The sequence below is a fragment of the Nycticebus coucang genome, chromosome 3, assembly GCF_027406575.1.
Source record: "Nycticebus coucang isolate mNycCou1 chromosome 3, mNycCou1.pri, whole genome shotgun sequence".
Lineage (NCBI taxonomy): Eukaryota > Metazoa > Chordata > Mammalia > Primates > Lorisidae > Nycticebus > Nycticebus coucang.
In genome coordinates, this window is record NC_069782.1 from 98,706,332 (window position 1) to 98,732,567 (window position 26,236).

At 42.4% G+C, this 26,236-nt stretch overlaps 1 protein-coding gene, 1 non-coding gene and 1 pseudogene across 6 annotated transcripts in view; 2 read left to right on the forward strand and 1 right to left on the reverse strand.

Moving 5' to 3' along the window:
• DDX50 (DExD-box helicase 50) overlaps positions 1-26,236 on the reverse strand; it is a 55,216-nt gene that overhangs the window by 17,597 nt on the left and 11,383 nt on the right. For all 5 annotated transcript variants that reach the window (XM_053584606.1, XM_053584610.1, XM_053584607.1 and 2 more), the window contains 6 exons: positions 25,146-25,221; positions 21,550-21,728; positions 16,570-16,687; positions 16,239-16,424; positions 15,615-15,760; positions 7,052-7,201 (listed from right to left, as the gene is read on the reverse strand). In XM_053584606.1, the coding sequence (XP_053440581.1) occupies positions 7,052-7,201; positions 15,615-15,760; positions 16,239-16,424; positions 16,570-16,687; positions 21,550-21,728; positions 25,146-25,221 (855 nt within the window). The remainder of the gene's footprint in view (positions 1-7,051; positions 7,202-15,614; positions 15,761-16,238; positions 16,425-16,569; positions 16,688-21,549; positions 21,729-25,145; positions 25,222-26,236) is intronic.
• LOC128581587 (fatty acid-binding protein 5-like) lies at positions 20,298-21,074 on the forward strand (annotated as a pseudogene).
• On the forward strand, positions 24,915-25,045 carry LOC128582905 (small Cajal body-specific RNA 1). The gene has a single exon (XR_008379323.1). It is a non-coding gene; the product is annotated as a small Cajal body-specific RNA 1 (non-coding RNA).

Sequence of the window (26,236 nt, forward strand, 5' to 3'; positions counted from 1 at the left end):
AATGGAAGAACATACAATGCTCATGGCTAGGAATAATCAACATTGTTAAAATGTCTATACTTCCCAAAGCAATCTACCTATTCAATGACATTCCTATTAAAATACCAACATCGTACATTCAAGATCTGCAAAAAATGATTCTGCGTTTTGTATGGAACCAGAAAAAACCTCATATAGCTAAGGCAGTTCTTAGTAATAAAAACGAAGCTGGGGCATCACCATACCAGATTTTAGGCTATACTACAAGGCCATCGTAGTCAAGACAGCATGGTACTGGCACAAAAATAGAGACACAGACACTTGGAATCTAATAGAAAACCAGGAAGTGAAAACCAAACAAGAGCGGGGGAAAGACTCCGTATTCAATACATGGTGCTGGGAGAACTGGATATCGACATGTAAAGACTGAAACTGGACCCACATCTTTCTCTACTCACAAAAATTGATTCAAGATGGATAAAGGACTTAAATTTAGGGCATGAAATAATAAAAATTCTCAAAGAAAGCATAAGAAAAACACTGGAAGATATTGGCCTGTGGAAAGACTTTATGAAGAAAGCTGCCATGGCAATTGCATCAACAACAACAAAAATAAACAAATGGGATTTAATTAAACTGAAAAGCTTCTGTAGGAGACAACCACCAAAGCAAATAGACAACCTACCCAATAGGAAAGGATATTTGCCTATTTTTTTCTTTTTTCTTTTAGAGACAGAGTCTTACTTTGTCGCCCTCCGTAGAGTGCCATGGCGTCACAGCTCACAACAACCTCCAGTTCTTGGGCTTAGGTGATTCTCTTGCCTCACCCTCCCGAATAGCTGGGACCACAGGAACCCGCCACAACGCCCAGCTATTTTTTTATTGCAGTTTGGCTGGGCCCAGGTTCTACCCACCATTGGTATATGGGGCTGACGTCCTAGTCACTGAGCCACAGGTGCCGCCGTATTTGTGTATTTTGAATCAGACAAAAGCTTAATAACTAGGATCTATAGAGAACTTAAATTAATCCACAAGAAAAAAGCCAACAATCCCATACATCAATGAGGAAGAGAGATGAATCGAACCTTCTGTAAAGACATCAGAGGAATGGCCAGCAAACATATGAAAAAATGCTCATTATCCCTAATTATTAGAGAAATGCAAATTAAAACCGCTCTGAGATATCATTTAACCCCAGCGAGAATGGCCCATATCACAAAATCTAAATTGCAGATGCTGGTGCAGATGTGGAGAGAAAGGAACACTTTTACACTGCTGGTGGGACTGCAAACTAATACAATCTTTTTGTAAAGAAGTATGGAGACACCTCAAAGAACTCAACCTAGACCTCCAGTTTGATCCTGCAATACCATTACTGGACATCTATCCAGAAGGGAAAAAAAAAACTTTTATTATAAAGACACCTATACTAGACTCTTTACCGCAGCTCAATTTACAATTGCTAAAATGTGGAAACAGCCTAAATGCCCTTCAACCCAGGAATGGATTGGGAAGCTGTGGTATATGTATACCATGGAATACTATTCAGCCATTTAAAAAAATGGGGATTTTGCAGCATTTGTATTAACCTTGATGGAGGTGGAACACATTATTCGTAGTGAGGTACCACAGGAATGGAGAAGCATGAATCTTATGTATTCAATTTTGATATGAGGAAAATTAATGACAATGACATGATGGGGTTGGGGGAAGGGGAGAACAGAGAGAGAGAGGAGGGAGGGGTGAGGGAAAGGAAAAAAAACACAAAAAGAAAAGAATGAAAAGGAAAAGAAAAAAGGAAAGAAATACTCTGGCTAGAAGTATTCTAACTACATTAGAAAAGAGTAAGATGGGCTTGGCAGCTGTAGCTCAAGAGGGTAAGGTGCCAGCCACACACACACAAAAGCTGGCGGGTTCAAATCCAGTCCGGGACTGCCAAACGGCAATGACAACTACAAGCAAAAAATAGCCAGGTGTTGTGACGGGCGCCTGTAGTCCCAACTACTTGGGAGGCTGAGGCAAGAGAATTGCTTAAGCTCAAGAGTTTGAGGTTGCTGTGAGTTGTGATGCCACGGAACTGTACCCAAGGCGACAGCTTGATACTCTTGTCTCAAAAAAAAAAAAAAAAGAAAGAAAGAAAGAAAAGAGCAAGATAAAGGATAGGGCAGGGGTGGGGAACCTGTGGCCTTCTAGGTCCTTAACTGTAGCCTGTAGTCCTTAACTGAATATAAATTTCAAGCAACAAATTCTTTTATTTGTATTATTACATTTTTGTTTGTCTTTTACATTTTTATTTTTTTAGCAAATACATTTAAAATACCCAAGAATAAAGTAAGTTTCAACGAAATAATCCTCCTAGATTGACTGGCACAACTAAACCATAAGGACTAAACTGACACTGTCACATTCACGATTTAGTTCTAACTTCTCTGACCTGACTGGTTTCACTACCGGTTCGTAAGGGTTTGTGGGGTCAAGTACACTAGTCTGTTAACAACTTTAGACAACCTGCCCTGTTTCTGTTTGAAGTGGAATTTGTGAATAGGTGCACAGCTCAACAGCTTTTTTTTATTTTGTCTGCTTAACAGTCCATCATGTCAAGGAAGACCAAAAGAATGCTAAAGGAAGAAAACTTTTTTTTTTCTTGCAGTTTTTGGCTAGGGCTGGGTTTAAACCCGCCAACTCCGGTATATGAGGCCAGGGCCCCACTCCTTTGAACCACAGGCGCCATCCAAGAAAACAGATTTTTTTTTTTTTTTTTTTTGCGGTTTTTGGCCAGGGCTGGGTTTGAACCTGCCACCTCCGGCATATGGGACCAGCGCCCTACTCCTTGAGCCACAGGCACCGCCCGAAAACAGATTTTTTTAATGAAGACTGGAAATTGTAATACTATCTTGTTTCTGCATAATTTGCTTGGGCTCAGCACCTGTAGCTCAGCGGCTAGGGCGCCAGCCACTTACACTAGATCTGGCAGGTTAGAATCCAGCCCAGGCCTGCCAAACAACAACTACAACCAAAAAACAGGTGGGCGTTGTGGTGGACGCCTGTAGTCCCAGCTACTTGGGAGGCTGAGGCAAGAGAATCAGAGTTGCTTAAGCCCAAAGAGTATGAAGTTGCTGTGAGCTCTGATACCACAGCACTCTACCCAGGCTGACATAGTGAGACACTGTCTCAAAAATTAAAAAAAAAAAAAATTGCTTGCTTTGTGATACTGCAATATTAGCATTAAAGAAATACAGTGCTCATCAGCATTATAACACTTACTGGGATCATACATTTTTTTTAATTTTTTTTTTTTTTTGTAGAGACAGAGTCTCACTTTATCACCCTTGGTAGAGTGCTGTGGCATCACACAGCTCACAGCAACCTCCAACTCCTGGGCTTAAGCAATTCTCTTGCCTCAGTCTCCCGAGTAGCTGGACTACAGGTGCCCACCACAACGCCCGGCTTTTTTGTTGCAGTACGGCAGGGGCTGGGTTTGAACCTGCCACCCTTGGTATATGGGGTCGGCGCCCTACCCACCAAGCCATAGGCACCGCCCAGGACGATAAATATTTTAAATTACAGGGAGAGGTACAAAAGGTTGTGTTGTACAAATCAAAAGATAAAAAGCAGGCAGCGCCCATAGCTCAATCAGTAGGGCACCAGCAACAAACATGGAGACTGGTGATTTGAATCCAGCCTGGGCCTGCTAAAACGACGACAACTGCAACCAAAAAATAGCCAGGCATTGTGGCGGGCGCCTGTAGCCCCAGCTACTTGTGAGGCTGAGGCAAGAGAATCGCTTAAGCTCAAAGAGTTTTTTTTTTTTTTTGGTTTTTGGCTGGGGCTAGGTTTGAAGCCTCCACCTCCGGCATATGGGACCAGCGCCCTACTCCTTGAGCCACAGGCACTGCCCAGCCCAAAGAGTTTTAAGTTGTGATGCCATACCACTCTACCCAGGGTGATATAGTGAGACTCTGTCTCAAACAAACAAACAAAAAAGATAATTTGCTTGCTCTGTGATACTGCAATATTAGCATGAAAGAAATACAATGTTCATCAGCATTATAACACTCATAAGGACCATAAATTTTTTTAAGTTTTTTTTTTTTTTTTTTACTTTGTTACCCTCAGTAGAGTGCCGTGGCATGTTCACAGCTCACGGCAACCTGCAGCTCTTGGGCTTGGGCAATTCTCTTGTCTCAGCCTCCCGAGTAGCTGGGACTACAGGTGCCTGCCACAATGCCCGGCTATTCTTTTGTTGCAGTTTGGCTGGGGCTGGGTTTGAACCCACCACCCTTGGTATATGGGGCTGGCACTCTACTCACTGAGCCACAGGTGCCGCCCAGGACCATAAATTAAAAAAAAAAATTTTTTTTTTATTTTATAGAGACAGAGTTTTACTTCATTGCCCTCGTCAGAGTGCCATGGTGTCACACAGCTCATAGCAACCTCCATCTCCTGTGCTTAGGCGATTCTCTTGCCTCAGTCTCCTGAGCAGCTGCGACCACAGATGCCCGCCACAACGTCCAGCTATTTTTCTGTTGCAGTTTGGCAGGGGCCAGGTTTGAACCTGCCACCCTTGGTATATGGGCCAGCGCCTTACCGACTGAGCCACAGGCGCCCCCAAGGACCATAAATATTTTAAATTAGAGGAAGAGGTACAATAGGCTGTGTTGTGCAAATCAAAAGATAAAAAGCCGGCAGCACCCTCAGTCAGAGGGCAGCAGCCACAAACATGGAGGCTGGTGATTTTGAACCCAGTGCGGGTGTGCTAAAACAATGACAACTGCAACCAAAAACCAGCCAGGCATTGTGGCGGGTACCTGTAGTCCCAGCTACTTGGGAGGCTGTGGCAAGAGAATCACTTAAGCCCAAGAGTTTGAGGTTGCTGTGAGCTGTGACGCCACGACACTCTATCGAGGGGACAACATAGTAAGACTCTGTCTCAAAAAAAAAAAAAAAAAAGAAAGAAAGATACAGGGCAGCGCCTGTGGCTCAAGGAATACGGTACCGGCCCCATATACGGGAAGTGGCAGGTTCTAAGCCCAGCCCCGGCCAAAAAAAGAAAAGGTAAAAAGCAAAGACAACTCTTTTAGGCAGCAATAAGATCTGGAAATAGGCTTGGCACCTGTGACTCAAGTGGCTAAGGGCGCCAGCCACATACACCTGAGATGATGGGTTCAAATCCAGCCAGGGCCCGCCAAACTACAATGACGGCTGCAACGAAAAAATAGCCAGGCATTGTGGTGGGTGCCTGTAATCCCAGCTACTTGGGAGGCAGAGGCAGGAGAATTGCTTGAGCCTGGGAGTTTGCTGTAAGCTTTGATGCCTCGGCATTCTACCCAGGGCCACAGCTTGAGTCTCAAAAAAAAGAAAAAAGAAAAAACATTTATAAGACAACTAAAGATTTGAATAGTAATTGATTCAAAAATATTAATTACTATTTTTTTTTTTTTTTTTGTAGAGACAGAGTCTCACTGTACCGCCCTCGGGTAGAGTGCTACGATGTCACAGCTCACAGCAACCTCTAACTCTTGGGCTTACGCTATTCTCTTGCCTCAGCCTCCCGAGAAGCTGGGACTACAGGCGCCTGCCACAACGCCCAGCTATTTATTTTTTGTTGTTGCAGTTTGGCCGGGGCTGGGTTTGAACCCGTCACCCTCGGCATATGGGGCCGGCGCCCTACTCACTGAGCCACAGGCGCCACCCAATTACTATTAATTTTTAGATGTGATAACAGCATTATGAGTTTTATTTATTTTTATTTTTTTAGAGCCAGAGTCTCACTTTGTCACCCTCAGTAGAGAGCCATGGTGCCACAGCTCACAGCAACCTTTATTAGCTCTTGGGCTTAGGCAATTCTCTTGCCTCAGCCTCCCAAGTAGCTGGGACTATAGGTGCCCGCCACAACACCTGGCTATTTTTTGTTGAGTTTGGCGGGGGCCGGGTTTGAACCCGCCACCCTCGGTATATTGGGTCGGTGCCCTACTCACTGAGCCACAGGCGCTACCCAGCCACAGGCGCTACCCAGCATTATCAGTTTTAAAATAATCTTTTTCTTTTACCGATAGCTAGGTAAATACAGTGAAAACCTGTATACATTGACCATCCAAAGGACTGTTAACAAAATGGTAAGCATATAGAAGTGGTCAACATAAAGAAAATAGGCCCTGTACTGATACGTGCATGTGGTGCATGTCTGGTCTATGAAAATTAGGTCAACTTAAAGAGGTGGTCAATGATGGAGTTTCTATTATATTTATAGATATAATATGGTATCTAGGGTTTCCAAAAAATAATTCTGAAGGAGGAAGTAGGTGGGCATAAAGATAAAATAAGGTAAACACTAAAGCTGAAGAAAGAATACACAGTTCATTATACTATTCAACTTTTGCATGTGTTTAAAATTTTCTATGTTTTTCAAAAAGAAAAAAAGACACATGGATTTACTATTCTGATTCATTCAATAATTCTTTGTAATCAATTTTATAACATAACTCAAAATAGTACCCTTTCTTATCCATAGAAATTCACTTTTTATTTTGTTGATTTTTACTTTGTTTTTGAGCAGAGTTGCATGCTGTTGCTCCAGCTAGAATGTAGTGCCTCAATCATAATTCACTATAGCCTCTAACTTCCAGGGCCCAACTGAACCTCCTGGCTTAGCTTCCCAAATAGCTAGAGCTGTAATAAGTGCTTGCCACCATGACACCTCAACTTTTTTTTTTTAATTTGTAGAGACAGGGTCTCACTATGTGTCAGGCTGGTCTTAAACTCCTGGCCTCGAGTAATCCTCAGCTTCCTCCAAAGTGCTGGAATTGCAGGTATGAGGCACCATTCATGGCCTAGAAATTAATTTTGTTTCAACCTTTATATTTTTCAGATCACATTTTCGAAGTCTTAAAATAATTCTCTGATAGAATTCTATCCTGACTTAATGGTCATAGGAGGCTGGCTACAACTTCTTTGTGAATTAAACTCAATTTTGAGAATGACTATCAAATTGGGTTCACAAAGGATAATATAGTTTTTGATCTAGAATTCATCCCCACAATCTCAATTAGAGAAATGAGGACAAAAGACTTACCTGTTTTATGTGTGGATTCATGGCCATTTCTGTTACATTCTTCTTGGTCTCACAGAAAATAATAGCCCTCCCTTCAGAACCACTGTAGACTTGAAGGACATCTCCAATAACTGCGGGCCTCTGAGACCAATGACACTGGATGGCCAAATGCTTTAAAGAAAGAAAATGTCAAGTATCTGCTTCATTAAAATTACTTTAAAAGATTTCTCTTGGGCGGTGCCTGTGGCTCAGTCGGTAAGGCGCCGGCCCCATATACCGAGGGTGGCGGGTTCAAACCCGGCCCCGGCCAAACTGCAACCAAAAAATAGCCGGGCGTTGTGGCGGGTGCCTGTAGTCCCAGCTGCTGGGGAGGCTGAGGCAAGAGAATCGCTTAAGCCCAGGAGTTGGAGGTTGCTGTGAGCTGTGTGAGGCCACGGCACTCTACCGAGGGCCAGAAAGTGAGACTCTGTCTCTACAAAAAAAAAAAAAAAAGATTTCTCTTACACATTTTTTTTTCCCCAGACAGAATCTCACTTTGCCACCGTAGGTAGAGTGCCATGGTCCACAGCTCACAGCAACCTCAAACTCCTGGGCTTAAGCAATTCTCTTGCCTTAGCCTCCCAAGTAGTTGGGACTACAGGCACCTGCCACAACGCCCAGCTATTTTTACCATTTTTTTTTTTTTTTTGGTAGAGACAGAGTCTCACTGTACCGCCCTCGGGTAGAGTGCCGTGGCGTCACACCGCTCACAGCAACCTCTAACTCTTGGGCTTACGCGATTCTCTTGCCTCAGCCTCCTGAGCAGCTGGGACTACAGGCGCCCGCCACAACGCCCGGCTATTTTTTGGTTGCAGTTTGGCCGGGGCTGGGTTTGAACCCGCCACCCTCGGCATATGGGGCTGGCGCCCTACTCGCTGAGCCACAGGCGCCGCCCATGCCCAGCTATTTTTAGAGACAATGTCTCACTCTGGCTCAGGCTGGTCTCGAACCTGTAAGCTCAGGCAATCCACCCACCTCAGCCTCCCAAGTGCTAGGATTACAGGCGTGAGCCACTGCCCACATTTTTTCTATCAGGATAATAATTAGTCTTTCTGAGAGACTTATAAGTACTCTCCTCAACTCCACTTAAAAACATATACAAATGGCCATCAATAAGTGAAAGGATAAACAAATCACAGTACACTCAAACAAAAGAATACTATTTAGCAATTTAAAAAAACCTACTATCATACCTGTAATCCTAGCATTGTGGGAGACCAAGGCAGGTGGACAGCTTGAGCTTAGGAGTTTGAGACCAGCCTGAGTAAGGGCAAGACCCAGTCTCTAAGCTCGGCACCCACAGCTCAGTAGGTAGGGTGCCAGCTACATACACTGAGGCTGGCAGGTTTGAACCCAGTCTGGGCCAGCTAAAACAATAATGACAGTTGCAACAAAAAAATAGCTGGGCAGGGCGACACCTGTGGCTCAGTGGGTAGGGCACCAGCCCCATATAGCAAGGATGTCAGGTTCGAACCTGGCCTAGGCCAAATTGCAACAAAAAAACAGCTGGGTGTTGTGGCAGGCGCCTGTAGTCTGACCTACTCAGGGGGCTGAGGCAAGAGAATCACCTAAGCCCAGGAGTTGGAGGTCGCTGTGAGCTGAGATGCCATGGCACTCTACTGAGGGTGACAAAGTTAAAACTCTATCTCAAAAAAAAAAGAAAAATCTGGGCGTTGTGGTGGGCACCTATAGTTCCAGCTACTTGGGAGGCTGAGGCAAGAGAATTGCTTAAGCCCAAGAGTTTGAGGTTGCTGTGACCTATGATGCCACAGCACTCTACCGAGAGCAACATGGTGAGACTGTGTCTCAAAAAAAACATGACCTAGTCTCTACTAAAAATAGAAAAACTAGCCAGGCATTATGGCCGATGCCTGTTGTCCCAGCCACTCAAGAGGTTGAGCAAAAATTGCTTGAGCCAGCAATTTGAGACTGCCGTGAGTTATGATGCCACGGCTCAAACTATGCCCGGTGAATAAACTTGTAGAGAAAAAGAGTATATATAGTATGATTCCATGTATATGAAGTTCTAGAATAGAGAAAACCAACATATAGTGAAAGAAAAATCAGAACAATGACTGAAATCTGGATGGGGGAACTGAAAGAGAAGGGACATGGGATGATGGTAATATTCACTGTCTTAATTAGGGTTTGAGTTAAAAACACTTTTTTTTTTTTTTTTGGCGGTTTTTGGCCGGGGCTGGGCTTGAACCCACCACCTCCGGCACATGGGGCCGGCAGCGCCCTACTCCTTGAGCCACAGGCACCACCCTAAAAACACAATTTTTTAAAACTAAGCAAATGTACATTTAAAATTTTGTATTTCACTGCACGTAAATTTTTTTTCTGTTTTTAGACAAAGTCTCATTCTGTCACCCAGGCTAGAGTACAGTGGTACCATCATAGCTCACTGCAGACTGGAACTCCTGGGTTCAAGCAATCCTTTTGCCTCAGCCTCCCAAGTAACTAGGACCACAGGCATACACCATCAAACTCAGATGATTTTTGTCTTTTTTTGTTTTTTTTTTTGGTAGAGACAGTGTCTTACTATGTTGCTCAGCCTGGTCTTAAACTCTTGGACTCAAGCAATCCTCTTGCCTAGGCCTCCCTCCCAAAGTGCTGGGATTTACGACATGAGCCATAACAGTTTGGCTCACTGTTACATAAAGCTTATCTTGGCTTAGCATCTACGGCTCATCAGCTAAGGCTCCAGACACATACACCTGAGCTAGCGGGTTCAAATCCAGCCCGGGCCTGCCAAACAATGACAGCTACAACCAAAAAATAGCCAGCCCTTGTGGCAGGAACCTGTAATCCCAGCTACTTGGGAGGCTGAGGCAAGAGAATTGCTTGAGCCCAGGAGCTGGAGGTTGCTGTGAGCTGTGATGTCATAGCACTCTACCCAGGGCAACAGCTTAAGGCTTTGTCTCAAAAAAAAAAAAAAAAAAAAAAAACCAAAACAAACAAAAAAACCCCTAATCTTAAAAGACTATATAGGATCAGTGTATGGTGCCTCATGATCGCATTAATGTACACAGCTATGATTTAATTAAAAAAAAAAAAAAAAAAGACTATATAGGGCGGCATCTGTGGCTCAAAGGAGTAGGGCACCAGCCCCATATGCCAGAGGTAGTGGGTTCAAACCCAGCCCTGGCTAAAAACTGCAGAAAAAAAAAAAAGAAAGAAAGAAAAGACTATATAAATATTATATGGATGAACCTCAAAAACATTACACTAAGTGAAAGAAGCTAGAAACAAAACGTCATACATCATATGACTATATTTACAGTCAAACGTTGCTCAAGGATGGGAAAACATTCTGAGAAATGCATGGTTAGGTGATTTCATCAGTATGTGATCTGAGAGTGTACTTCACAAACCTAGATGGTATAGCCTACTACATACCTAGGCTATATGGTATGTCCTATTGCTCTTAGTCTACAACATGTACAGCATACTACTGTATCGAATACTGTAGGCAACTGTAACATAGTGGTAAGTATTTGTGTATCTGAACTTATCTAAACAAGGCTGGAGCCCCAATGGGCATGGTGGCTCATGCCTGTAACCTTAGCATTCTGGGAGGCCGAAGCAGGTAGATTGCTTGAGCTCAGGAGTTCAGACCAGCCTGAGCAAGAGTGAGACCCGAGATCTAAAAACAGATGGGCAGGTGCCTTAGTCCCAGCTTTCAGGAGGCTGAGGCAAGAACATCATTTGAGCCCAAGAGTTTGAGATTGCCATAAACTGTAACGACACAGTACTCCGATGTCACTCCGAGGACATCGAAATGAGACTCTGCTCCAAAATAAAATAAATAAATAAATGTATCTAAACATAGAAAAGGTACAGTAAAAACATGGCATAAAAGAAAAACAGTACACCTATATAAGACAGCTCCATTATAATCTTATGGGACCATCATTACACATGCAGTCCATCACTGACCAAACATCATTATGCGGTGCGTGACTGTCAATGAAATATCTAGACAGATATATCCATAGAAATACAAAGACTGGTGGTTGACAGGGGCTAAAGAAGAGAGGGAACGAGGAATAAATGTTTAATGATTATGGAGTTTCCTTTTGGGTGATGAAAATGCTTTGAAACTAGACAGAAGTGATTGGAATGCGCCTGTGGCTCAGTGAGTATATACCGAGCGTGGTGGGTTCAAACCCAGCCCCGGCCAAACTGCAACCAAAAAATAGCCGGGCGTTGTGGCGGACGCCTATAATCCCAGCTGCTCAGGAGGCTGAGGCAAGAGAATTGCCTAAGCCCAGGAGTTGGAAGTTGCTGTGACCTGTGACACCACAGCACTCTACCAAGGGTGACAAAGTTTGTTGTACTGTATATGTACAAAAGATGACAATGAATTGTACAATTTAAAATGGTTCACTTTAGTTATGTGAATTTTACCTCAACAAAAAAATTATGAATATTAACTATCACTCTAGTTAAAAACATGGGGAAGTATACTCATTTCTGCAATTGAAAGGAAAAAAATAAGATGGATATGGAGATGAATACACATGTAATAAAGGAAATACAGTAAAACATAATACAGATGGCAGTGAATATCATAAAATTTTTTCAACCTGTGCATTTGAAAACTTTTACTATAAAATGTTGGGAAAAACTTATATTGTATATTTTAAATCTGTGCTTTTTACCATATACCTCAATAAAAGTTTTTAAATAAATGTAACATCTATTAATTACAGAATATCTGAAAAGCAGAGAAAAGCACAAAGAAGACAACTAAGAAGCACTTAATCTACCTACAATGAAGTCTTGTTTCTTCCCCACCTTAAAAAAATCCTAAAACAGATCATACCCCACAATCTAATCATCAATTCAAAGGAAAATGAAGACAAAGCGATATGTAAAATAACACCACAGGGACACAAATAAGCAAAACTGAGATTGTGGAAAACTTAAGATATCAAATGATGAGTTTTTTAAAAAAAAGAATGCAAAGTAAAAAGGAAGAATTTATAGATTAAAAAATATTTAAAACACATATAACTAGCTGAAATGTGAGGATCTTATTTGGATCCACATTTAAATAAAATAAATAAAAGAAAAAACTAAGGCAGTGTGTACACTAGATATTTAATAATATTTATAGGCAATTAATATTAGGTAATTATTTGTACCCTCATATTAATCTGAAATTTAAAAAATAATTATTTTTCTTCTACTTCTACTGTGATAATGACTGTGGCTTTTAGTTTGTTTTTTTCTTTTTAAAGAGGCTTTACTTATCATTTTAAAAATATATACCATTAAATGATAATGAAATGATGACTGGGGTTGCTTCAAAAGCAGGGGTGAAGAATGTATTAGAGTATAAAAAAGATCACTGTTAAAGCCTGGGGATGGATACATCATGTTACTTGTAATATTCAATTTTTGTACAGATTTGAAAATGTCCTCAATAACTTTTTTCCCATTCATGTATTTTACGTATTTTTTTTTTTTTTTTTTTGTAGAGACACAGTCTCACTTTATGGCCCTCGGTAGAGTCCCGTGGCATCACACAGCTCACAGCAACCTCCAACTCCTGGGCTTAAGCGATTCTCTTGCCTCAGCCTCCCGAGTAGCTGGGACCACAGGAGCCCGCCACAACGCCCGGCTATTTTTTGGTTGCAGTTCGCCGGGACCGGGTATGAACACTCCACCCTCGGTATATGGCGCCAGCGCCCTACCGACTGAGCCACAGGCGCCGCCCTTTGTATTTTACGTTTTTATTGTAAAACTTTTAACCAGTGTGTCTCAACTTTCCTAATGCCACGGCCCTTTAATATAGTTGAGAACCACTGTTTTTTTTTTTTTTTTGCAGTGTTTGGCCAGGGCTGAGTTTGAACCCACCACCTCCAGTATATGGGGCCGGTGCCCTACTCCTTTGAGCCACAGGCACCACCTAAGAACCACTGTTTTTAACCATTATAAAATATACAAAGCTTCCTTTGACCATCCTGTACTGTAACAGTCCCCTTTTCTGCAAGTAATCATTATTTGATATTTATTCTTCCAACGTATTTTTACACATTTACATAAAGAATACATTTAGCATTACTCGTGTGATTTTGTACATATTATTCTATAATTTGGCTTTCACCACTTTTTTTTTTGAGACAGAGTTTTGTCTCCCTCAGTAGAGTACTGTGGCGTCACAGCTCATACCAACCTCAAACTCTTGGGCTTAAGCGATTCTCTTGCCTCAGCCTCCCAAGTAGCTGGGACTACAGGCACCCGCCACAACGCCTGGCTATTTTTAGAGATGGGGGTCTCACTCTAGCTCAGGCTGGTCTCAAACCTGTGAGCTCTGCCAAACCATCTGCCTCAGCCTCCCAAGTGCTGGGATCACAGGCATGAGCCACCACACCCGGCCTTTTTTTTTTTTTTTTTGAGACAGAGCCTCAAGCTGTTGCCCTGGGTAGAGTACGTGGCATCACAGCTCACAGCAACCTCCAACTCCTGGACTCAAGCGTGTCTCCTGTCTCCGCCTCCCAAGTAGCTGGGACCACAGGCGCCGGCCACAACACCCAGCTATTTTTTGGTTGCAGCCGTCATTGTTGTTTGGCAGGCCCGGGCTAGATTCAAACCCGCCAGGTCAGGTGTATGTGGCTGGCGCCTTAGCCGCTTGAGCCACAGGCGCCGAGCCTGCCGGCCTTTTTTTTTTTTTTTGAGTCAAAGTCTCACTTTGTTGCCCTCAGTAGGGTTCCCTGGCGTCATAGCTCAGAGTAACCTCAAACTCTTGGGCTCAAATGATTCTCTTGCCTCAGCCTCCCAAATAGCTGGGACTACAGAAGCCCGCCACAATGCCAAGCTATTTTCAGAGATGGGGTCTTGCTCATGCTCAGGCTGGTCTCAAACCTGTGAGCTGAAGCAATCCACCTGCATCGGCTTCCCAGTGTGCTAAGATTACAGGCGTTAGCCACCTTGCCCAGCCCTTCAACACTCATTCTTAATTCATTCTTTTTAACTACTGCATTGTTCACCTAGCCTAATTCTTCCATTACAGATATAAAACATCTATTAAATGGAAAACTGACAATATGGCACATACCTATCATAAATACTGTAAATATTATCTTTAATTTTTTTTTTTTTGTAGAGACAGAGTCTCATTTTATGGCCCTCGGTAGAGTGCCATGGCATCACACAGCTCACGGCAACCTCCAACTCCTGGGCCTAAGCGATTCTCTTGCCTCAGCCTCCCAAGTAGCTGAGACTACAGGCGCCCGCCACAACGCCCGGCTATTTTTTTGGTTGCAGTTTGGCCGGGGCTGGGTTTGAACCCGCCACCCTCGGTATATGGGGCCGGCGCCTTACCGACTGAGCCATAGGCGCCGCCCTATCTTTAATTTTTTTAGTATACTATTAGTTTAATTTTCATAAAGTCAAAATTTTTAATTTTTTCCCTAATGGACTCTTCTTCTGACTTGCATGTTTAGAAAAGCATTCTCCTTCCTGAGATCAAGTAACTATTCACCTATATCTGCTTTAAGTTACTTTACAACTTTATTTTTTTAATCTTTCAGAAAATTTTTTTTGGGGGGGCCAGGCAGGGTGGCTCATGCCTGTAATCCCAGCACTTGGGAGGCCAAGATGGGTACATTGCCTGAGCTCACAGGTTTGAGACCAGCCTGAGCTAGAGTAAGACCCTGTCTCTAAAAAATGGCCAGGTGTTGTGGCGGGCACCTATAGTCCCAGCTAGTTGGGAGGCTAAGGCAAGAGGATCGCTTGAACCCAAGAATTTGAAGTTGCTGTGAGCTAAGATGCCACAGCACTCTGAGGGTGACCAAGTGAGACTCTGTCTCAAAAAAAAAAAAAAAAAAAAAAAAAAAAAAGGCTCAGTGCTCGTAGCACAGTGGTTATGGCGCCAGCCACGTGCACCAAGGGGGGCCTGGGCCTGCTAAACAACGAGAACTACAAGAACAACAAAAATAGCTGGGTGTTGTGGTGGGCGCCTGTAGTGCCAGCTACTTGGGAGGCTGAAGCAAGAGAATCTCTTAAGCCCAAGAGTTTGAAGTTGCTGTGAGCTGTGACACCACAGCACTCAGGGCGACAGCTTGAGACTCTGTCTACCCCCAACCCCCCCCCCAAATAAAATAAATAAAAAATAAAACATCCATACATATTAATATAAAAAAAAAAGAAATTCAAATTATCCCAGCATTATTCTCTTCTACTCAATATGAATCACCTTCTTTACCACATTCTAAACACTTTCAGTGTTTTTGAGACAGAGTCTTACTTTGGAGCTGCTTTAAATAAGCAAATAAATGAATACTTTAAGTCTATCTCTATGGCTGTTTGCATGTCTCCTGTTAGGATGTGCCTATGCCTGTTCACATATCTTTTTTCCCTTATTTATTCTGCTCCTCAGTCTCCAACTATAGAAATATACATGTATCTTTTTATGAGCAGAAAAGAGAGATTAGACCTGAACAGTTTCCCAAAACTTAAGTTTAGCTTCAATAAATTTCAAAAGTAAATACCAACTAAAAACTAAAATCTATCATACTAGAAAGCTACTTACTTCCACAGTAGTTGCAGCCTTTTGAGTCATTTTTCCAACAAGGTCAACCTGTTCATATCTGGATTTCATGTATTTTTTTGCAACTTTGTATACCCACTGTGGGCAAGTTGCAGAAAAAAGTAAAGTCTGAGGATTGTCTTCAGAATCTTAAATAAACAAAAAGAATTCAAATGTTTTCTTAATAACCATGATGTAGCCAGCTCTTAAAAATCCCCCCAAGCTTCAAAGAAATGAAAAATTAAAAACTTGGGGTGTATTTTTAACATACAGACTTCACTGCAATTATTAAAACTTTAAACTTTTAAAACTGGGGAACAATATGAAGAGAACTGAACCCAGAAGGAAGATGAGAATTCAAGAAAGAACAATGAACAAAGAAATCAATAAAATGAGTTAGTAAATCTAACTACTGACAATAAAAAAAAATATAGAAGAGAATATCAAAAGCTAAGCAAACAGATAAATAATATGCTGAGTTACTTTCTTTTTCATTGAGAGAACTGAATAACTTTAGTTTTGTTAGAACACCAGGGGACAATACAATAAAAACTATGAAATAAAAGACTCATAAGTTTTTAAGATCAAGAATAACTGTGACTGTGCTTATTTTGAATTAGGATATACCAGTTTTGTAGGATTCATGAATAATATCTTCAACTTGCTCAGCAAAACCTAAATCTAACATCTGATCCACTTCATCAAGCACAACATGGCGCAGTTTAGAAAGATCCAATCGGCCGCTCTGCAAATGGTCTTTGATACGACCAGGGGTCCCAACCAAGATGTCAATACCATTTCGAATATGATTAACTGTGAAAGGAGAGAAATGCCAGATAAACATAAAAATATAATATACACTTTTGTATTATTTCTTTAGATTTAAGTAGCAAAATATATACTTTCACATTTCTTTAGATTTAAGTAGCATGCATTACTGTCATCCATGTTTACTCACTTTGGCTTTGATATGATGTTCCACCATAAAAACATGCCACACTGAGCTTCCTAGTTATATCTTTGAAGTCTTTGGCTACTTGGTTTGCCAGTTCCCTTGTTGGAGCCAAAACAAGTACCTGAGCAAAAGGGTTAAAAAACAAAATGATACTTTTCTACAGACCTACATAAATTCAAACTGAGAAGTTTTTAAAAGTGCATTTAAAACTAGGAATCTCGGTGGCTCAATGGAGTAGGGTGCTGACCCCATATGCTGGAGGTGGCGGGTTTAAACCCAGCCCTGGCCAAAAAAAAAAAAAAAAAAACAAAAAAACTAGGAATCTCAACATGAATGTTGTTAAGTATTTTAAAGATACCACAAATAGCAATAAAAACAATAGCTTATGTTTATTATATATTCCCGAACTCCGTTCTGGTCTCTTCAAAAGTCACTTTCTCAGTAAGGTTCCTAAGCTTCTTTTCACATCTCCCACCCCTTTCTTGTTTCTCCTCAGCACTTACACCACCTAAAATACTGATATTTTATTTATTTGATGATTGTCTATCTCACCCACTAAAATGTAAGCTCTGGGTGGCACCTGTGGCTCAGTGAGGAGGGCACCGGCCCCATATACCAAGGTTGGCAGGTTCAAACCTGGCCCCGGCTGAACTGCAACAACAACAACAAAAATAGCTGGGCATCGTGGCAGGCGCCTGAAGTCCCAGCTACTCGGGAGGCTGAGGCAAGAGAACTGCCTAAGCCCAGGAGCTGGAGATTGCTGTGAGCTGTGACATCAAACTGTACTGAGGGCGACAAAGACACTCTCTCAAAAATAAAAATAAATAAAAAAAAAAATAAAATGTAAGCTCCAAGAACTTATGTCAGTTTGAGTTACTGTATTCCTCATACTTAAAACATTGCCTGACAAAGAAAAGAAACTCAAAAATATCTGTTGAATGAATAAGTGAATAGTCACCATGTGCCAGGCACTAATGCTTTACAGAAATTATCTAATTTTATTCTCACAAAAACCTATGTGGTAGCATTATCATCCCAATTTTATAGATGAGGAACATATGTCTTACAGAAGTTAAAAGTCTCACCCAAGATCAAACAGCTTACAAGTGCTGGAGCTGGACACTCCATTAACATCTATCTAATACAAATAAAGCTTGAGAAGGCACTATTGAGATCATGTCCTATTTCATTTCTTTCTTCCTTTTTTCTTTTTGTTGTTGAGACAGAGTCCCACCCTATGTCCCTGAGCAGAGTGCAATGGCGTCATAGCTCACTGCAACCTCAGACTTGGCCTGTGGGCATCCCGCTGTCTCAGCCTCTGGAAGTCACTGGGATTACAGGTGCTTGCCCTGGCACCTGACTGGGTTTTTCCATTTTTTTATGAGTTGGGGTCTCACTCTCACTGAGGCAAGTCTCGAACTCCTGATCTCAAGCAATTCTCCCTCCTCAGTCTCCCACAGTGCTGGGATTACAGGCGTGAGCCACCACGCCCAGCCATGTCCTACTTCTATTACTTGCCGTCTTTCCCAATTTTGCCCAAGAAACACAACTCTCCATAAAAGATTCATCCTTGGCTCAGTGCCTATAGCTCAGCATGTAGGATGCTGGCCACATACACTGGGGCTGGCAGGTTCAAACGTGGTCTGGGCCTGCCAAACAACAATGACAACTACAACTACAACAACAACAAAAGATTGATCCTCTAAGCCAAAACAGCCAACCTGATTTAAGATAGCTGATCCAAGATCATTATAATTTAATTATAAATTGTTTTTGTATCACTCAGGAGTCTTTCAAAAAAACCAAACTACTCTCATTTCATTATATTTATATACATGAATTTGCTATTGTACTGGCTCAGTTCCTGTAGCTCAAGCGGCTAAGGTGCCAGCCACGTACACCAGAGCTGGTGGGTTAGAATCCAGCCCAGGCCTGCCAAACAACGACAACTATAATCAAAAAATAGCCAGGCCTCTAGTCCCAGCTACTTGGGAGGCCGATGCAAGAGAATCACTTAAACCCAGCAGTTGGAGGTTGCTGTGAGCTGTGATGCCACAGCACTCTACCCAGGGTTGACAGCTTGAGGCTCTGTCTCAAAAAAAAAAAAAATAATAATAATGAATTTGCTATTGTACTATAATAACACTGAGGAGTCCTTCAAAGAACAAACTTTTAGTCACACACCTGTTCCAGTTATAACACCAAGTTTTTCTTTTTCAATTTTACAAATCTTAAAGTTTGCACAGCTCCTAACAAGGTCAAATTTTAGGCTAAAATTTTATTAGTCCCATCTGTTACTTGATTTTACTATTTATAATTTAAGACAGATCTCTAGTATCCTAACAATCCAGAAACTAGCAATATCATTTCAATAATGTTCTTAAGAAGCCAACCAGTAAAATAAATTATTCTGAATATTTACTATACAACCAAAGAAATTAACTCTTCTTTAGAAAATTCATTTGCTTAAAAGTAAAGATCAGGGCTACTTGCAGTGGCTTACAGCACTCTGGGAGGCTGAGTAGGTGGATCACTTGAGCTCAAGAATTACAAACCAGCCTGAGCAAGAGCAAGACCCTGTCTCTCCCAAGGTAGAAAAATTAGAGGCCAAGCGTAGTGGCTAACGCCTGTAATCCTCAGCCTCTGGGAGGCTGAGGCGGGTAGACTGCCTGAGCTCACAGGTTCAAGACCAGCCTGAGCAAGAGCGAGACCCCTGCCTCTAAAAATAGCTGGGCGCTGTGGTGCGCGCCTATAGTCCCAGCTACGTGGGAGGCTGAGGCAAGAGAATCACTTGAACCCAAGAGTTTGAGTTTGCGGTGAGCTATGATGCCACAGCACTCTACCAAGGGTGACCAAGTAAGACTCTGTCTCAAAAACAAACAAACAAACAAAAAACAGAATAGCCAGGCATGATGGCATGAAACCGTAGTCTCAACTACTGAGGAAACTGAAGCAAGAGGATTGCTTCAGCCCAAGAGTTTGAGGTTGCTGTAAGTTATGATGCCACGACATTATACCCAGGGCAACAGAGCAAGATTCTGTCTCAACAACAAAAAAAGTTAAGGTCAGGGCTCCACTGACAGTGGTTACGGCACCAGCCACATACACAGAAGCTGGTGGGTTTGAAGCTGGCCTGATCCAGCTAAACAACAATGATAACTGCAACAAAAAATAGCCGGACGTTGTGGCGGGCACCTATAGTCCCAGCTATGTGAGAGGCTGAAGCAAGAGAATCACTTAAGCCCAAGAGTATGAGGTTGCTGTGAGCTTTGGCATTCTACCAAGGGCAACATGGTGAGACTCTGTCTCAAAAAAAAAAAATGTAAGGTCAGGACTGAAAAAAAGAGAAGAAAAGGGTTACTAAATACATTAACCATAAATACTACTAAAATAAGATAAGCTGGCTTAACAATACCGATTTATCAAAGTCGTCTAAGCAGGCACACAAGCTACATTCATATGGAATAACTTAATACTTCACTTGGGCGCGACACCTGTGGCTCAAGGAGTAGGGTGCCGGCCCCATATACTGGGGGTAGCAGGTTCAAGCCCAGCCTCAGCCAAAAACAAAAAAAAAGAAAAAAACACACTTCACTTTAGCTTTGCTTGTAATTTCTTTCTGTGAACATCAATATATTTTTGCTTTATGCCATAGAGCTAACTATTCTACCTTTGAGCTTAGGTACTAAAGCTTTGGATGAGCATAACTCTTTCTTTCCCTTTCCATCAGAGCAGTGTTTTTCAATCTCTTTTATCCCACAGCACACTTGAACTTAAAAGTGTGAAGTTAAACTTCCATGACACACAGCGCCCCACGCCAGACCCTCCTCTGCTCGTGCTGCCTGCCCGCTGCCTGCGCCCACCATGGCCACCGTTCAGCAGCTTGTAGGAAGATGGCGCCTGGTGGACAGCAAAGGCTTTGATGAATGAAGGAACTAGGAGTGGGGCTAGCTCTGCAAAAAACGGGTGCAATGGCCAAACCAGATTGCATCATCACTTGTGACGGCAAAAACCTCACCATAAAAACTGAAAGCACTTTGAAAACAACACAGTTTTTCTTGTGTCTTGGGAGAGAAGTTTGAAGAAAATACAGCTGATGGCAGAAAAGCTCAAGACTGTCTCAACTATACACATGGAGCATTGGTTCAACATCAAGAATGGGATGGGAAAAAAAGCACAGTAACAAGAAAATTAACAGATGGGAAATTAGTGGTGGAATCCATCATGAACACTGTCACCTGTACTCGGGTCTCTGAAAAAGTAGAATAAAAATTCCATCATCCTGCGGCTCAGTGAGTAGGGCGCCGGCCCCATATGCCGAGGGTGGTGGGTTCGGACCCAGCCCCGGCCAAACTGCAACAGAAAAATAGCCGGGCATTGTGGCGCGCGCCTGTAGTCCCAGCTGCTCGGGAGGCTGAGGCAAGAGAATCGCGTAAGCCCAAGAGTTAGAGGTTGCTGTGAGCCGTGTGACACCACGGCACTCTACCTGAGGGCTGTACAGTGAGACTCTGTCTCTACAAAAAAAAAAAAAAAAATTCCATCATCACTCTTGGCAGGAATTAGTTACGAGAATGAACAAGCTCAGTTCAATGAGCAAGCCTCCATACTGCTTTTCTTTTTTCATTACTGTATCCAATTATCTTTATCATAGATATTTTACATGCAACTATTTCAAAGTGCTGGTTTAATTAGGTTCCTCTCTTTGGTTAATAAATAAAAATGTTTCTGCTAGTAAAAAAAAAAAAAACTTCCACGACACAAATTATGTTGATCGAAAAAAGAGCAAAAATACTGAGCCCGAAAAGAAAATTAAAAAAATATATACTTACTGAACTTTGAGCTTCTTTCAAAAACAATTCAATTAATGATGTTTAAAAATTTTCTGAGCACAAATACGATCCTTTTGTGGCAGTATACTAAGGCACACTGGTTGATAAAATCACTGCATTAAAGTTTAAACCTTTAACTCCCTATAATGATTACCTTTGGTGAGCGGCTTTTTTTAATTGTTTCTTGATTTCTTTGGAGTCTTTCAATCAAGGGGATGGCAAAAGAGAATGTCTTTCCTGTTCCTGTCCGTGCTTGAGCTATTAAATCTTTTCCTTCATATACAGGACCAAAGGTCTTAACTTGAATAGGAAAGAGATATGTTACCCCTCGACCTGTAAAATGAAGATTTCATTAAAACACTTCCTTAAGACTAGTATTAGGAAAAAATATATTCACTAAAAATGACAATCCTGATTCCTTAATGTTTGCCTAAAGACACACCACCTAGCAACATTCTGACTACAAACAGGAATTACGAAAAAATTGGGACTGGGCACAGTGGCTATAACAGAACCCTGTGTATATAAAAAATCGAAAAATTGGCTCACCGCCTAGAGCTCAAGCGGCTAGGGCACCAGCCACATACACCAAAGCTGAAGAGTTCAAATCCAACCCAGGCCTGCCAAACAACAATGACAACTGCAACCAAAAAATAGCCGGGTGTTGTGGCGGGTGCCTGTAGTCCCAGCTACTTGGGAGGCTGAGGCAAGAGAATTGCTTAAGCCCAAGTTGGAGGTTGCTGTGGGCTGTGACACCATGGTACTTGACCCAGGGCAACAGCTTGAGACTGCCAAAAAAAAAAAAAGAAAAATATGTGGGTGCAGTGGCAGACACCTGCAGTCCTAGCTCCTTCAGAGGCAGAAACAGGAGGATTGCTTGAGCCTAAGAGTTTGACCTTACAGTGATTAGGCTACTGCATTCCAGCCGGGGTGAAAGAGCAAGAACCTGTTTCAAAAAAAAAAAAGGAATTACATCCCCAAATAACAGCACTATGCTTTTGGGCTTCCCAGCCTCCAAAACCAGGAGCTAAATAAACTTTCTTTATTTAGGCTCGCTGCCTGTGACTCAAGCAGCTAAGGCACCAACCACAAACACCTGAACTGGCAGGTTCGAATCTAGCCCCAGGCCTGCCAAACAACAATAATGACTGCAACCAAAAAATAGCCAGGTGCTGTGGCAGGCACCTGTAGTCCGAGCTACTTGGGAGGCGGAGGCAGGAGAATTGCCTGAAACCCAGGAGTTGGAGGTTGCTGTGAGCTGTGATGCCACAGCACTCCACCCAGGGTGACAGCTGGAGGCTCTGTCTCAAAACAAACAAAAAAAAAAACTTCCTATATTCAAGAAAAAAAAGGTTCCGAGTTCTTTCACAATGGCTTCCTGCGCCCAGCTCAGTGGCTCAGTCTGGGGCCCCAGACAATGCCCAAAGTTCTCCACACTCCTGCTCAAGCTCTCCCCAAGGCAGTTCAACTGAGTGCCAAGTCCAAGAACACCAAAACAGTTCACAGGTGTGGAGACAGGCAAGAGGAAGGAGCCTGCCTTCCACCCAGTGCTGCAATCATGACTTGAACCTATTGATTTGAATCTATTCATGCTACAGGATTCCTTCTAAAAGAAGCTCCGAAAATTTCTGTAAGAATCTTTTGATGAATATTTTTTTTTTTTTTTTTTTCCTGGCCGGGGCTGGGTTTGAACCCACCACCTCTGGCATATGGGACCGGCGCCCTACTCCTTGAGCCACAGGCGCCGCCCTTGATGAATATTTTTTAAATCCCTCTTGTGGCAACAAATTAAAGAAAAATTATCTCATCAAAAAAAAAAAGATTCAGTGCCTATAGCACAGTGGTTACGGTGCCAGCCGCATGCACTGAGGCTGGTTGAGTTCAAGGTTGGCCTGGGCTAGCTAAACAATGACAACATCAACAAGAAAATAGCGGGGCATTGTGGTGGGCACCTGCAGTCCCAGTTACTTGGGAGGCTGAGACAAAAGAATCGCTTAAGCCCAAGAGTTTGAGGTTGCTGTGAGCTGTGACACCACTGCACTATACTGAGGGCAACCTAATGAGAATCTGTCTCAAAAAAAAAAAAAAAGGAAATTACAAGGCCAGTTTTCAATGGCTCACACCTGTAATCCTAGCACTCTGGGAGGCCAAGGCAGGTGGAGTGCTTGAGTTTAGGAGTTCGAAACCAGCTTGGGCAGCAACAGCAAGACCCCATCTGTAAAAGTAGCTAGGCATTGTAGCAGTTGCCTATAGTCCCAGCTACTCAGGAAGCTGAGGCAAGAGGATTGCTTAAGCCCAAGAATTTGAGTTTGCTATGAGATAAGATGATGCTATGGCACTCTACAGCAGACTCTGTTTCAAAAAAAAAAAAAGAATTATAAAAAAAAAATTGGTCCTTAGCCAGGTGTTGTGGCAGACACCTATAATCCCAGCTACTCAGGAGACTGAGGCAAGAGAATCACCTAACCCAAGAGCTGGAGATTGCTGTGAACTGTGATGCTATGGCACTCTACTGAGGTCAACAAAGTGAGACTTTGTCTCAAAAAAAAAAAAAAAAAAAAAAATTGGTCTAAACTTTAGCATATACATGTAATTCTTAAGGCTAAAAAAAGAGCAGAATACTGAAAATGATCATGTAGAAATAACTGCTTAAATTAAGAAAAAGTGGGCAGTGCCTGTGGCTCAGTGAGTAGGGTGCCAGTCCCATACACCGAGGGTGTGGGTTCAAACCCAGCCCCATCTGGGCAGGCAACAGTGGTCCCAGCTACTTGGGAGGCTGAAGCAAGAGAATCACCTCAAGAGTTGGAGGTTGCTATGAGCTGTTAGGCCACCATACTCTACTGAGGGTGACAAAGTGAGACTCTGTCTGTAAAAAAATAAAAATAAAATTGTATTAATTAATTAATTAATTAAAAAAGAGCTATGTGGCCAGGTGCAGTGGCTCACACTTGTAATCCTAGTACTCTGGGAGGCTGAGGTGGGTGGATTGCATGCACTGAAGAGTTCGAGATCAGTCTAAGCAAGAGTGAGACCCCATCTCTACTAAAAACAGAAAAATTAGCTGGGTGTGATGGCACACACCTATAGTGCCAGCCACTCAGGTGGCTGAGGCAGGAGGATTGTTTCAACCCAAGAGCTTGAGTTTGCTGCGAGCTATGATGCCACAGCACTTTACCCAGAGTGACAATGACATGCTGTCTAAAAACAAACAAACAACAACAACAACAAAAAAAAAAACAAAAGGTATGACTCTATGCTTTTTATATTCTCTTTTGGTCAAGAGAAGGCTGCATAAGCTGGTTCATGCCTCTAATCCTAGCACTGTGGGAGGCCGAGGTGGGTGGATTGCCTGAGGTTACAGGTTACAGGTTTGAAACCAGCCTGAACCAGAGGGAGACGCCTGTCTCTAAAAATAGCTGGGTGTTGTGGTGGGCGCCTGTAGTCCCACCTACGTGGGAGGCTGAAGCAAGAGAATCACTTGAGCCCAAGAGTTTGAGGTTGCTGTGAGCTGTGATACCATAGCACTTTGCCCAGAGCGACAAAGTAAGACTACCTCCAGTTTAAGAAGTGCAATATTAAAACAAAAGCCATGAGTCTTTTAAGCCCAGTGTGTAAAGATACACTCTGAGTTATAACTCAGAGGCACAATAACAAAAAAAAGGACTTTCTCCAAAAAAAAAAAAAAAAAGCACAAGTGTTCTATAAAATCTATTAGACTTTCAATTTCATACTCATTAAGATTCATAATACCTTTCAGAAGCTTTATAGTTTCTTCAGAAATAGGAAAATTTGAGAAGGCTCCTTCTTTCTGTTCACGTGTTAGTGTCTGTCAAAATGAAAGCACAGTTTAAGAAAGATAGTTTACATTGGACTTTTCCTCATTTACCACTTTATATTTTACTAAACAAATTAACTTTAGGTTAGTACTTATAAAAAAGGTATAGATTAAGTTAACAAGGAAAATTCTATTTTTTCTTTTTTTTTTTGAGACAGAGCCTAAGCTGTCACCCTAGGAAGAGTGCCATGGCATCACAGCTCACAGCAACCTCCAACTTCTGGGCTCAAGTGAGTCTCCTGCCTCCGCCTCCCAAGTAGCTGGGGCTACAGGCGCCTGCCACAAAGCCCAGCTATTTTTTGGTTGCAGCCATCATTGTTGTTTGGCAGGCCCAGGCTGGATTTGAACCCACCAGCTCAGGTGTATGTGGCTGGCGCCTTAGCCGCTTGAGCCACAGGCACCAAGCCAACAGGAAAATTCTTTTAATTTCAAAAGTATTCCTTTAAATAACAAGCTTATTTAATACATTTTCCATAGTAAATTTTTATTTATTGACTGATTTTCTTGGGACAGAGTCTCAAGGTGTCATCCTGGGTAGAGTGCTGTCACGTCACAGCTCACAGAACCTCAAACTCTTGAGCATAAGCAATTGTCTTGCCTCAGCCTCCCAAGTAGCTGGGACTACAGGCACCCACCAAAACACCCAGCTGTTTTTTTGCTGTTGTTAATGCAGTTGTCATTGTTTTAGTTGGCCCGGGCTGGGTTCGAACTTACCAGCCTCAGTGTATGTGGCCGACAACTTACTGACTGAGCTATGGGCACAGCCCCTTAGTAAATTTGTAAATTTTTAAATTATTAATTCGCTCATAAAACTCCCTTTAGAAATACATCTACTATACAAATCTTTATTTCCATTTGACTAAGATACTACAAAAAATTATTTAATAATTGGCTTGGTGCCCATAGCTCAGTGAGTAGAGTGCCAGCCACATACACTGAGCCCAGCCCAGGCCTGCTAAACAACAATGACAACTGCAAGCAAAAAACAGCCAGGCGCTGTGGTGGA